We start from the raw sequence: 13,652 nt of genomic DNA on the forward strand, positions 1-13,652 counted from the left end.
GGCTGCCGAGCGGAGTGGATGAGCTGAGGGAGCTGCTGAGCTAGTGAGAGGCCAGCGGAGAGGGGACTGCTTCACTGGTGTCCACTCCGCAGAAAAAAAAAAAGTAAACCCTGCTGGTTACCCACAGCAGGGCTAAATGTAAATAAAAGCCACCTGCCCGACGCCCGGAACTGCATGTCCTGGGCGTCGGGCGATATGAATTGCACATCCCTGTGGTAATAAAGAACAAAAAAACGAAAAGCTTTAACCAGTCATTGGTTTAATTCCTCAGGCCACCCCAAACCTCTCGAAAGTATCTCAAATGTACAAACCTGTGGTAAGGTGGACAGCAGTTAAGCAGTCGTTTTGTGCAAGTTCTGTAGTAGAAATTGTTTATAGGGGAAGAAAGGATGGATTATTTATGCATTGAAGTGGATTTCATCATGTCCTATGTGTTTGATTCCAGTTGACAGCTGTTTCTTTTTTTTTTTTTTTTCCCCCATAATCTGTTGCGATGTAGTTTCTTACATTAACTACCAAAACCTCTAATTGGCTGCACTTAGGACTAGATTCATTTTCATAAATCTGCCCGGATTAGTACTACATAGCCTGTCTGAAATCATTGCTGTCGTTCGTTTCAGCACCACTTTATATACTACCATTATATGGTTCTGATTTACAGTAGAGTATTTAATTCTTTAATCAATTTCACTGGTCTGTTTTATTTAGAAACATGGAAAGTTAACCAGCTGCACAGGATGTAAAGCTCAATGTAGAATCTTTGACATGACTCAGTGCATTGGAATAAATGGACATATGGAGCCATATTGTTCAACAACGTGCATGAACAATCACAAGGCAAAATTTGCAAAGCCACCACCGCCGCCGCCACCACCACCACCTCCCCCTCCACCTCCAGTTCAGACTTTCCTTCCCACTCCAAGTAAGTGTGTGACTGTCCTGTGGGATATATGGGCACTGTATGCTTACAGTCTGTAATTCCCTACTATGTGTGGGTAACTGTGGGTGGTTTACAGTTTACATTGTGTAGTAAAATGCCCACTTGTGCTCCAGTCGACCAAATATCCCACTGTAGTTTACAAGTTTTTTTTATCATGTTAACCAGTATTATACTCAATAAAATACCAGCCAGGCCATATATGTCACTTTTTAATGTGTTTTTTTTTTTTTTTTTTTTTTTAAATATATAGCACATAACATTTGCCTTTCTCTGTTTTTCATATTTTCATAAAGGTGTTCACATGCAGATTTCCTTCTAGTGGCATGTATGTTCTGAGATATAATTAATAGTAATATTAGTAATTTTTTAAATCTTCGTATACCTAAATTGGCTGTTTGTCATAAATCGTAAAGAATAAAAATCTTTTACTTTTGATCCTTTACATGTAATATGTTAATGCCCTTTATTTTATTTTTTTTTCCCCCTCTCCAGCTGTAGGAATAATTTGTCATTTTTGTAAAAGAAACTCCTTACCTCAGTATCAAGCCACGATGCCCGATGGAAAACTCTACAATTTCTGTAGCTCCGAGTGTGTAGCCAAGTTCCAGGTTTGTCTTTTAATATTATTTTACATACCACCAACTATTAAGGAGGGCATCCATCTTGTGTAAATTGTTCACAAGGATGCTTGTAGCCATTCTAGAAGATAGTCTGCTCTCCGATAACAGAAGAAAAAAATGTCAGTCAGTTTGTACACACGGGGAAATTTACTAAAACTGGTGCAACTGTGCATGGTAGCCAGTCCGAATCCAACTTCTGCTTGTTCAATTAACCGCTTGCCCTCCAGAGGATTTACCGCACCAGGCCATTTTTTGCAATATGGTTCTGCGTTACTTTGACAATTGCGTGGTCATGCAACGCTGCACCCAAATGTAATTTATGTCCTTTTGTTTCCCCACAAATTGAGCTTTCTTTTGGTGGTATTTGATCGCCTGTGCAGTTTTCTATTTTTTGCTCTATAAACATAAAAAGGTTAGAAAAATGAAGAAAAAATTGGTTGGGAAAAAAATATTTTTGGCTTTTTGCTATAAAACATATCCATTAAAAAAAATCTAATTTATTCTGCTGCATGTCTTTGCTAAAAAAAAAAAATCCCAATACGTTTAAATTAATTGGATTACGTGAAAGTTATAGCATCTACAAATGGCGGTGGAATTTAAATTTTTTTTATACTAGTAATGGCAGCGATCAGCGACTTATATCGGGACTGCGGCGGGCATTCTTACACTGGGGGGAACTGACTACCTTGTCACTGACATTCCAATGACACAAATACAGTGATCAGTGCTAATAAAAAGCACTGACGCTATACTATGACACTGGGAAAGGAAGGGGTTAACATCTGGGGCGATCAAAGGGTTAACAGTGTTGTTTTTTTCTGTGCTTTACTGTGTAAGCATGCTGCTATGTATTTCTCTGCATTCAACCTCTCCTCTGTCACTGTTCCTCAGCGATCGCCGGTTGTTGGTGGGGAATCTTCGGCCTGGATGTAGTGATTGACAGCTGAAGCCACCAATGTAGGGTGGCGCGTGCACGCCCCCTACCCAGAAGTACAGAATCATTTGTGTGTATGTATATATGTATGTACAGTGCATCCAGAAAGTATTGACAGCGCTTAACTTTTGCCACATTTTGTTACAGCCTTATTCCAAAATGGATTAAATTCATTTTTTTCTTCAACATTCTACAAACAATACCCCATAATGACAACGTCAACGAAGTTTGTTTTGAAATCTTTGCAATTTATTAAAAATAAAAAACGAAAAAAGAACAATTACATTAGTTTTCACAGCCTTTGCTCAATACTTTGTTGAAGCACCTTTAGCACCAATTACAGCCTCAAGTCATTTTGAGTATGATGATACAAGCTTGGCACACCTATTTTTGGGCAATTTCTCCCATTCTTCTTTGCAGTACCTCTCAAGCGCCATCAGGTTGGATGGGGAGTGTCGGTGCACAGACATTTTCAGGTCTCTCCAGAGATGTTCAATTAGGTTCAGGTCTGGGCTCTGGCTGGGCATTCACAGAGTTGGCCCATAGCCACTCCTTTATGTGGGCTGTGTGCTTAGGGTCATTGTCCTGTTGAAAGACCATCGCCCCAGCCAGGTCCAGAGCGCTCTGGAACATGTTTTCATCAAGGATGTCTCCATACATTGCTGCATTCATCTTTCCTTCAATCCTGACTAGTCTTCCAGTTCCTGCTGCTGAAAACATTCCCACAGTATGATGCTGCCACCACCATGCTTCACTGTAGGGATGGTATTAGCCAGGTGGTGAGCGGTGCCTGGTTTTCTCCAGACATGACGCTTGGCATTCAGGCCAAAGAGTTCAATCTTTGTTTCATCAGACCAGAGAGTTTTATTTCTCATAGTCTGAGAGTCCTTCAGGTGCTTTTTGGCAAACTCCAGGTGGACTGCCATTTGCCTTTTACTGAGGAGTGGCTTCCATCTGGCCACTTTACCATACAGGCCTGATTGGTAGAGTGCTGCAGAGATAGTTGTACTTCTGGAAGGTTCTCTCCACAGAGAAATGCTGGAGCTCTTTCAGAGTGACAATCGGGTGCTTGGTTACCTCCCTGGCTAAGGCCATTCTCCCTCAATTGCTCATTTTGGCCGGGCGACCTGCTCTAGGACGATTCCTGGTGGTTCCAAACTTTTTCCATTTACGGATTATGGAGGCCACTGTGCTCATTGGGACCTTCAATGCTGCAGAAAATTTTCTGTACCCTTCCCCAGATCTGTGCCTTGGTTCAATCCTGTCTCGGAGGTCTACGGACAATTCCTAGGATTTCATGGCTTGGTTTGTGCTCTGACATGCACTGTAACTGTGGGACCTTATATAGACAGGTTTATGCCTTTCCTAATCATGTCCAATCAACTGAATTTCCCACAGGTGGACTCCAATCAAGTTGTGGAAACATCTCAAGGATGATCTGTGGGAACAGGATGCACCAGAGCTCAATTCTGAGTGTCATGGCAAAGGCTGTGATTACTTGTGTACATGTGTTTTGTTTTTTGTTTTTTATCTTTAATAAATTGCAGAGATTTCAAAACGAACTTCTTTCATGTTGTCATTATGGGGTATTGTTTATAGAATATTGCGGGAAAAAAATGAATTTAATCCTTTTTGGAATAAGGCTGTAACATAACAAAATGTGGCAAAAGTTAAGCACTGTGAATACTTTTTGGATGCACTGTATGTGATATATATTATATATTCTATCGGTCGGGAAGCGGTTAAGCTTTGGCAAGAAAACCTGGAAGCTGATTGGTTTCTATGCACAGCTGCACCAGATTTTGCACTCTCCAGTTTTAGTAAATAACCTCCACAGTTTTCAGATCTGCTATCTGATTCCTGAAAAGCTGTGACATGAGAGGGAGCAACAAAGGGCTAATGGCTTCTTTGCCCACTCTCTCAAATTCACCCACTCATAAAATTGCTATGTCATGAGTAGGCACTAGGGATGCACTGAAATTTCAGCCACTGAAACATATCGGGCGAAAGTAGCCCTATTGGCATTCTGCCAATAGGAAAAATTTAGCCGATACAGGAGACTGTGTGTACTGCAGATGTGAGGGGGGGCTGAGAAAGGCAGGAGAGGAGCAGTGGTATGCAGTGACTGGCTGTCACTAGACTGTAAGTCAATGCTGGTTTTTAAATGTAATTACCGGCTTTTTTTTTCTTCACTATAGCTCACGGGATTAGCTTTCACTTTCCCCCCCCCCACAAAGTTTCCTTTTAGTTTCTTTCCCAAGATAAAAGAAACAAAGTTCCCTTTAGCTCCTGGGAAAGTGGCAGCTAATTCTGTATATACACACACATGAAAGTAGAAAAAAATAAATTGGAGCTTCCCCACCCCACACATATGCAGTTCGGTTTTCGGCCACATGCATTATGAATTTTCGGTATCGGTTTCGGCACCAGAATTTTAATTTCGGTGCACCACTAGTAGGCACACATCTGTTAGTCTAATTTTTTTGGCAACTAATTTGGTTTACATTTGTGAGAACCTGTTTTCATCCCTTAAAGTGACACTATCATAAGGTAACTACGGCGGCATCTATTGCTGATCTCATCAAGAAAATGTTCTGGTCTAATTAAAAAAAAGTGTCTGACTTGATGTGGACCTGAACTCTAAAAGTGAAGATTTGTTATTTTATAAGGGTCAATTGTGTAAGTCGTACCCAGAAGGAATCTACCATTTGGGCAGATTAAAAACTTATCAAAAACACAGCAAACTTAATTTTGTCCTAGGCTGGCAATTGCACTCCTAGGAGTACTGTGACAGAAAAAAGTGTTACTGGCTTGATCACCAGGTAACAACAAAGGCAAAAAGCCGCCCAAAAATTAATGCATCTAAGGATTGGTAAACTGCAGTTTTATTACATTTTTGCTCTTGGGTTCACGCTTTTAAGTACTTTCAAGTCACATGTCCAAAACTTCAGGGTGACAACAAAGAAACTACCATTTTCAAATGGACAATTCAGCAATAGCACCCCTGTAAATTAGTCTTGTTCCAATCGTGTTCTAATTCTTCAGCTGCAATACACAGATACACCTGTGGAGTGTGCTGTTGTGGGTGAAATGTAAAAACGTTGGAAAATATCCTCACAACATAACCAAATTTTGCTTAATGATTTTGTTCCTTGTATCCCTTAAGCACTATTTCTGAACTCTAACTATCAAATATATATGACTTGCAGAAGGCCCTCTATAGAAAACAGTTGGTAATTACTGAAAGTAGAATTGAGTTCAACTTCATGTCAGTACTTTTTTTTTTTTTTTTTTTTTTTTATTGGAACCATCCTGAGCCACAGTGATCCCTGGCTGTAACCCAGCTTAGAGCTGGCCTTTATCCATCTCCATGTTCTTCATTTTGCTAATTCTGTTAAGCTTGGACCAGCTTTGGTATGAATAAAGTTTGTAAATGATATTTCAGTTATTACTTATTTTTCTTCCAGACTCTCAGCATCCAGTCTTCTACAAATGGTCAGCATGTCAGCAGCGATGTTCAGTTGAAATGCAATTACTGTAAAAACATGTTTTCTACTAAGCCAGTAACCCTGGATTGGGAGGTAACAAGCGTTATTATCCTAAATATTTGCTTTGTGTGTATCATAAATGCTGTGTTTGTGTATTATATGCCTGTTGTACTGGCTGTGCATTTCTCTCAAACTGCAATATTTAAAGCTGAAATTGATGCAACTATTTTTTGTATCTTCAGTGGTTAAAACCCTGTTAGGTTTTTTTTTGTTTTGTTATTTTTCTTCTTAAAAGAAAATATTTCAGAAGTGAGTGATCAACCCATTCAAACAATTGTCACAGGCAACAGTGTTCCCATTAGGAGATTTCCACTGGGTTCCAGTTCTGGTAAATGTAAATTTTTGAACTGCTTATCTCTTTCTGTCCTGACCGTGCTTGCTAAGATGAAAAGCGAGGGCAATTCTCCATAGCAAGAACACTTGCAACTAAAAACCTGAAGGAGGTTCCAAGTCTTCCCCACATTAGCCACGACTAACCATGAACATTTTGGATACAGATGCACTTTAAATGTATTAAATCAGCTTTTAACAAAACTATTGTAAGCACCTGAACTTGATTGATTGGGTGTCAGTCTCTTGTATTCCCTAGTTTAGCATATAGGGAACAGGGAGGTAAAGGGGCAACACTAGGGGCTTATCAATTGTGCTGCATGTTAATATACTGACAAGGAATGTGTGGACAGGAGAGCAAATGTATGATGGAGAAACTTATTAGTCTACTGTCCCTCCTTCACTGTCCATTCACGAGCTGGGGACAGGGAGGTGACCAGACTGTATTACTTAACTGCTCCAGAAGTCCGGGTTTGATGTTTGCAAGAGATTTGTAAACAAATTTGCTGGATTCCTTTTTTCAGGTTAATGTGCATCCATGTAGATTTTAGCTGAGCATTTAGATGTTTGCCTGGAGGATGTGTACATTCTCTGCATCTTACGTTTTGTGAGGTTTTGGGGCCCATTTACACCATTGTATTTTATGTTTGCTACATCGCAGAATCACAGTGTACTGCAAAGCACATGAAAACTTACCATCATATTTTAAAAAAGACTTTTCACATCAGCACATTGTTTTAAAAGGCAGCGTTGTGCATTTTTGTAAAATCCAGCTTGCTGGAGCCTTTGCATTTTTGTAAAAATGTGAGCTACATATAAATTGATGGCAATGCATAGAAAATGCACTAATCAGTGCATTTTTCAAATCACATATGCATATTTCCAGCAAACAGAGACAGCCCACAAAATGGAGACAGGAATTGATGAAAAGTCGCACGTAAAATACATCCTTGTGTTGCATTACATTTTTTTTTCAACACATTAAAAACAGACCAAAAATGCATGCATGTTCTAATATAAGGGTGTTGTAGAGGTATGGATGTTTAAACTGAGAAATTGTCCCATTTAAATAAAAAAGTAACTTTTTAAATGGATGATGGCAACATGTCTCAAAGTTGGGAAAAGGCAACAAAAAGCTGGCAAAGTACAACAACAGTTCCAAAAAAGTTGGCACTGAGCCATGTTTACCATTGTGGCATCCCCTCTTCTTTTAACAACACTCTGTAAACATCTGGGAACTGAGACCAGTTGATGGAGTTTTGGCAAAGGAACGTAAATCTTTCCTGACTGAGAATTCTAACTGCTCAACAGCCATGCATCTTTGTTGTGTTTTTTTTTTTTTCAAGATGCACCAAAAATGTTCAACTGGTGAAAGGTCTGGACTACAGGCAATACCAGTTACCTGGACCCTTTCGACTACAAAGTCATGCCATAGATCCAGTATTCAGCTTGCATTGTTCAGCTGAAATATGGAAGGCCTTCCTTGAAAAAGATGTAGTCTTGGAGCATGTGCTGTTCTAAAACCTGGATATATCTTTCAGTATTGATGGTGCCATTCCAGATGTGCATGATGCCCATTCCATACACACTAATGCACCCCCATACCATCAGAGATGCAGGCTTTTAAACTGAGTGCTAATAACAATGCCGGAAGGCCCCTCTCCTCTGCCCATGGTTGCCAAAAATGTCAAATTTCAACTTTGCAACAGACCATTTTTAACACCTTAAATCAATCTGCTATAAGCCAGATAGGACACTCCTCTTGAGTGGGCATCTTATGATGTCCTGTTAGAAGGTGCCACGCAGTGGCGCAGTTTGTAACTGAGCATCCATGGGACACAGCCAATGACAGATCACTGAACTGGCCCACTGCCAGTGTCAAGTGTCTGCTGTTGCCAATCACAGCAGATCACATGACAATTTTATACAATGGATGGCTTGCTTTCATGCCATCATTGTATACATTTGTGGCGTTAGCTGTGAATGGTCACATGGTACAGACAGGGCCAATCAGAGCCAATATGTACCATGTGTTGAGCTTTGCCCAATCACAGCCAAACAAAAGACTCCCTGAATCAATTTCACTCAGTAAAAATGGTTTCTAATATCAATGAAATACATTGCTGTTCGCAATCCTAATGTGTAAAAGGAAAAAAAAAAAATAATCCTGATCACTTGCCCAGAGTAGTACAATATTACTATGGTAACTTTGTATTGCTCTGGTCACAAAGATAAAAAGGAAAAAATAATAAAAAATAAAAAAAATAGAAATGAATTATTCTTGTTTATTTTTTTTACACACTGTCACCAATTGGTGTTCCTGATCACGGCCACACCAGTTATATGATAGCACTGTACTGGACTGGTGACAGTATGTAAAAAAAAAATTAGGAAATTGTGATTTATTTATTTTAATTTCTTCATTTTCCAAACAATTCTGACAAATTACAACTTCAAAAAACTTGCCATGCCTCCTACTAAATACCTTGGATTGTCTGGTTTTCCAAAAATTGGTCATTTGGGGGGTATTTGTATCCTGGTGTTTTCAGGCCTCAAGAAATTAGATTGGCCGTCAGTACATCAGAATTGACCGACTGTCAGATATATATGCCAAAGTTTGTGAACTCTATAACTGTCCTACATACTAAATAATATACACTAATTTGGGATATTTTCACCAAAGAAATGTAGCAGAATACGTTTCGACCTAAATTTATTAAGAAAGGTTATTTATTTGCAAAAATGTTATAACCGAAATGAAGGAAAAAAATTATATTTTTTTTGTTTTCCCCAAAATTTTTGGGTTTTTTTTTTTGTTTTGTTTATTTAGCAAAAAATAAAAAACTATGGTGATTAAATACCACCAAAATAAAGCTTTTTTTGCATGAAGAAAAAGGATAATTTTTTATGGGTACAGTGTTGCATGACCACTCGATTGTCAAAATGCAACAACGCTGAAAATTGGCCTGGGCAGAAAGGGGGTAAAAGTGCCCAGTATTGAAGTGGTTATATGAGCTTTGGCCCAGAGAAGACTTCAGCAATTCTGAATCCATATTCAGATATGGCTTCTTCTTTGCATGTTAAAGCTTTACCTTGTATTTTTGGATGGCAATGTGAACTGTGTTCAGACCTTGATTTTTGGAAGTATTTGTGAGACCATGCTGTGATATCCATCAGAATAATGTCTGTTTTAATGCAGTACTGTCTGAGGGCCTTAAGATCACGGTATCCAGTATTGTATTTCGGCCTTGTCCATTGTGCACAGAGGTGTCTCCAAAATCTCAGAATCTTCTGATTATGTACTGTAGATTAAATTTTACATTGAGGAACATTATTTTGAAGTTGTTTGACAATTTTTAGACACCGCTTTTAACAGATTGTTGAATCTCTGACCATCTTTACTTCTGAGACACTGTTACGTTATAAGATGCCCTTTTTATACCCAATCATGTTACTGACCTGTTGCTGATTAAATTAATTTGTTGCAAAATGTTCTTCCTTGTTGGTACCACTTACTTTGCCAGCTTTTTGTTGCCCTGTCCCAACTTTTTTTTTTTTTTTTTTTTTGAGACCTGTTGCTGCCATTAATTTCAAAAGTACCTTATTTTTTCTTAAAATGGTACATTTTTCAGTTTAAATCTTTGATGTTTTTTATTGTGAATAAAATATGGGTTTGTGAGAATTACAGATCATTTCATTGTTTTTGTGGAGATTTTACACAGCGTCCTAACTTTTTTTTGGGAACTGGGGCTATAGCTTTATTTGGAGATCATCCCAAAAGCATTGCAAACATCAATAAATGCCTGTTCCTGCTCTTCCTTCCTGAACATAGTTATGAATGTTTTTATATGGAAACCCTGCCATGATGAATAATAAAAGTATTTAACCTTTATTTCGCAGAAAAAGATGTACCAATTCTGCAGTAATATATGTTGTGATGATTATAAGAAGCTGCATTGCATTGTTATGTACTGTGAATACTGTCAGGAAGAAAAGACTCTGCACGACACTATGAAATTCTCTGGCGTTAAGAGGCCTTTCTGCAGTGAAGGTAGGCTATGTGTCACTTAATAAAATTTGCATTTGCGTATGCTAAGCAGTAGGAGATGAGACCTCTGTTGCACTAAGCCTCTTGCACACAGGATGCCTAAAAATGCCAGACTTTTAGGCATACAGGTTTTTTTTCTGATCTCAATGGAGCCTATTGTTTGTTTTAAATGGGCCTGTACACACAGGCACATAAACTTGTTCTGCATATAGATTACAAAAAAAAAAAAATTGCACATTGCTGGTCAATATTTTTACACAAATATATGCATATGCAACACTCTCTTGAGTACGTGCAAATATGCACATGTGCTGTAGAAGCCCAGTCTTGCTTTTTTTCTTTTTTTTGCCAGGATTATGTGATGTACCTTGTGTGCAGATAGCTTTAGGCCTCATTCACGTGGCTGTAACACAGCTGTAAAAATTTTCCTGATCATTAGGCAGGGAACAAAAATTCCTGTGTAAATGAGAAGTAAATAGTTCATTTTTTTATGCTTAAAAACTGTTGGTTTTTTTTTTTAGAACCATAAAAAAAAAATTATTGTAAGTGCGTTTTTACAGCCATGTGAATGTGGCCTTACTCTTATGGATATGACAGATACACTATACAATCAAAAGTTTGTGATAATCTCACTTATTATATGGCAAAATTATGTGAATAAAAGAATTAGACCCAAAACATTCAGCGCTAAATATACACTAAAAATAAACTGAAAAACAGTCCATTAAAAAATGACTTCATCCAGAGGGAAGGAAGAATAGTTCCAACACCAGCTTGTGTCCGGAATTGATCACGGAATTGACAAGTCCGCTCCCCTCCCCTTCTTGTCCTGACCCGGAAGTGACATTGTCGTCACTTTCAGGTCCTAGTTGACATTTTTCCCGCCCATCAAGGCTGGGAAAGATTGTGCACCGCATTACATTCAGTGGAGCACAGGGGAGACATCCAAGGTCTTTTATAGTAAAAATAAAATTTTTAATTTATTATTCAAAATTCAAGTTACAGCCAAGCACCTAATATCCTTAAAAATAAAAAATTTGCGGCCACCCCACCCCCACATATACGCATGTACAAATGTAAAAGCACACTCTGAAGCACCTACACATGAAAACGTGGATTGCGATACACATGTTACATATCACCATGCACACCAGAATGTGAGCAATAATTCTAGCACGTAACACTATACTGATGACATATAAGGGGCTTTAAAAGCTTTGCCTATAGAAAATACAGGGTACTGAAGTTTGTCGCCATTTCACAAGCGTGTGCAAATTTAGGGTTTGACCTGTTGGATATCTGTTTATTCCGTGCAACCTCGTCTTTTATATTTTAACAAAAAAAAATAGGGTAATTTATTGCCTTTTTGTGCCCTAAAATTAACTTAAGTGTATTTTTTACTGAAATTTTGCGGTAATATCTTGTGACATAAAAAATTTAGAACTACCATGATTTTATTCTCTATAGTCTCTGCTTTCAGAAAATATGTTTTGGGGGTTCTGTGCAATCTCCAAGCCTAAAATGATTTTTTAAACTTGTGCAAAAAACACAAAAACTGCTCTGGCAGGGAAAGTGATAAAGGATAAGCCTGACGAGCAGCCATTTGGTGCTCATTACACTGCAAGGTCCCTTTCCTCCCTGCTAATACCCAGGTGCAGTGCTGGAGAGAGGCAGGGAGGTGAGGAGATAAACCATGCAATGTTAAAAATATTAAACGTTTAAATCGCCATAAAGCCCCTTTTGATTTTAAAAGCCCCAGGCAAGTAAGAAGGGTTTGTGCCTAGGCTTCTCGCCTTCCATGCTATCTTCAGCACTTGCCTGGTCATGGGTGGCGCTCCTCAGGTTGGTCTCGTTGACAGACAGGATGACGTCACGGAGCCCAGGTATGGTTGGCAGCCATTCTGGGGTAGATCTGGGAGATGAAGACCGGATGGTGTCTTCCTGACCGCCCTTTATGCTGATCCCCAATCCTCCAGATTCCTGAACCCTTGGCACCAGTTCCAAGCTATCCAGGAGGTAGCAGGCTGCCCAGACTCTGAGCCACAGTCAGAGCCCATCCAGTGGGAACTTGAGTTCCTGGGGGTCCCCTACGAGGGGTGTCTGTTTCAGAGCCATTGCTGAGCCAGTTCAGGGGTGCCAGTTCCTGCTCCAAAGCGAGGCTAACAGTCTCTGGATAGCTCAGCCTGGACCTGCAGCCAGTGATCCTATAGGAGGAGCTCCAGGAGCCCGGAGCAGGAGGATCGAGTCCACATCGCTATAGTTTCACTGAGAGCTGCACAGGGGGCACTTCCTGCCAGGGTCTCCGCTCTGCCCCGGTCAGCTCTGCTCCTCCCCTGACCTGCCCCTCCTACTTCCCTACAGCCCCGCCCGCATCTCACCTAACCTGCCCTTAAGAGTCCCGCCTCTCCTCCTTTTACCCACATACACACATGTGGTACAGTGACACCTGCTCAGCAGTGCAAGGAAGTGTCTGCTTCATGACACCTGATCCGTGACTCCCTCTAAGTCTTGCGCCTGGCTGCCCCATCTCCCCACGCTATGCCACTGGGGCTGACAAAAGCGCCAGGATGCAATTTCTAGTCGCCATGGCGACCTGGCACCTGGGATTTGTCAAGCCATGGTACACACAATGGTCAGTGGGCAGAAATAGAATTACAGTGCTTCCACCTGCATAGCTATATGTATGGATTTGCTATATAATACGACAGCAATGCAGATAGTGTAATAGGATCATTGATTTCCTACAGTTGTATAGCTTTCAGGTAGGTCACTTCTTTATAGAAGCAAGGGTGAGGAAATGATCCTGTCATTGCAATGTGACTAACTCAACAGATTTGAGGAACGTCCCACTTAACCAAAACTGTGTGAGTTTGTTGTTACTGTACCACAGCTCCCTTTTTATTTGTACGCATGAGTGTCAACACGGCTTATTTAATTGAGAAGTCTTCAAAATACAGTTGTGCAGGTACTAGACCCAGGGTCTCCAACAACATTTCCCAGATTTCTTCATAAACTTCTTGGGACAGCCTTTGTGCTGGCATGTTCATGTCATTCAAAGGTAAAAAAAAAAACGATTTGTCGCTTTTGGTTAAAACCTAAGCTGGTAGTTTAGATATAATGTGCCTCTGGTTCCTCAGATGACTAGGAAAGCTTGATAGGTAGAGGAGTTGCTTATATTAAGCTGCTTTTTCCATAACCCTGAACACTGTCCCTGGAGCTCTGAACCCAAATC

General features: G+C 39.8%; 1 protein-coding gene across 1 annotated transcript in view; it reads left to right on the plus strand.

Annotated features, from left to right (window-relative positions):
• Positions 1-13,652, plus strand: part of LOC149470236 (zinc finger MYM-type protein 2-like) — a gene marked incomplete at its 3' end in the record, with an annotated part of 114,422 nt that overhangs the window by 87,909 nt on the left and 12,861 nt on the right. Inside the window, exons 6-9 of the mRNA XM_089666027.1 lie at positions 709-922; positions 1,433-1,548; positions 5,962-6,075; positions 10,273-10,423. Coding sequence (XP_089522153.1) covers positions 709-922; positions 1,433-1,548; positions 5,962-6,075; positions 10,273-10,423 — 595 coding nt within the window. The remainder of the gene's footprint in view (positions 1-708; positions 923-1,432; positions 1,549-5,961; positions 6,076-10,272; positions 10,424-13,652) is intronic.

The sequence above is a fragment of the Staurois parvus genome, unplaced genomic scaffold (assembly GCF_062004578.1).
Source record: "Staurois parvus isolate SC_StPar_1 unplaced genomic scaffold, SC_StPar_1.0 ptg000050l, whole genome shotgun sequence".
In the NCBI taxonomy this organism is placed as follows: domain Eukaryota; kingdom Metazoa; phylum Chordata; class Amphibia; order Anura; family Ranidae; genus Staurois; species Staurois parvus.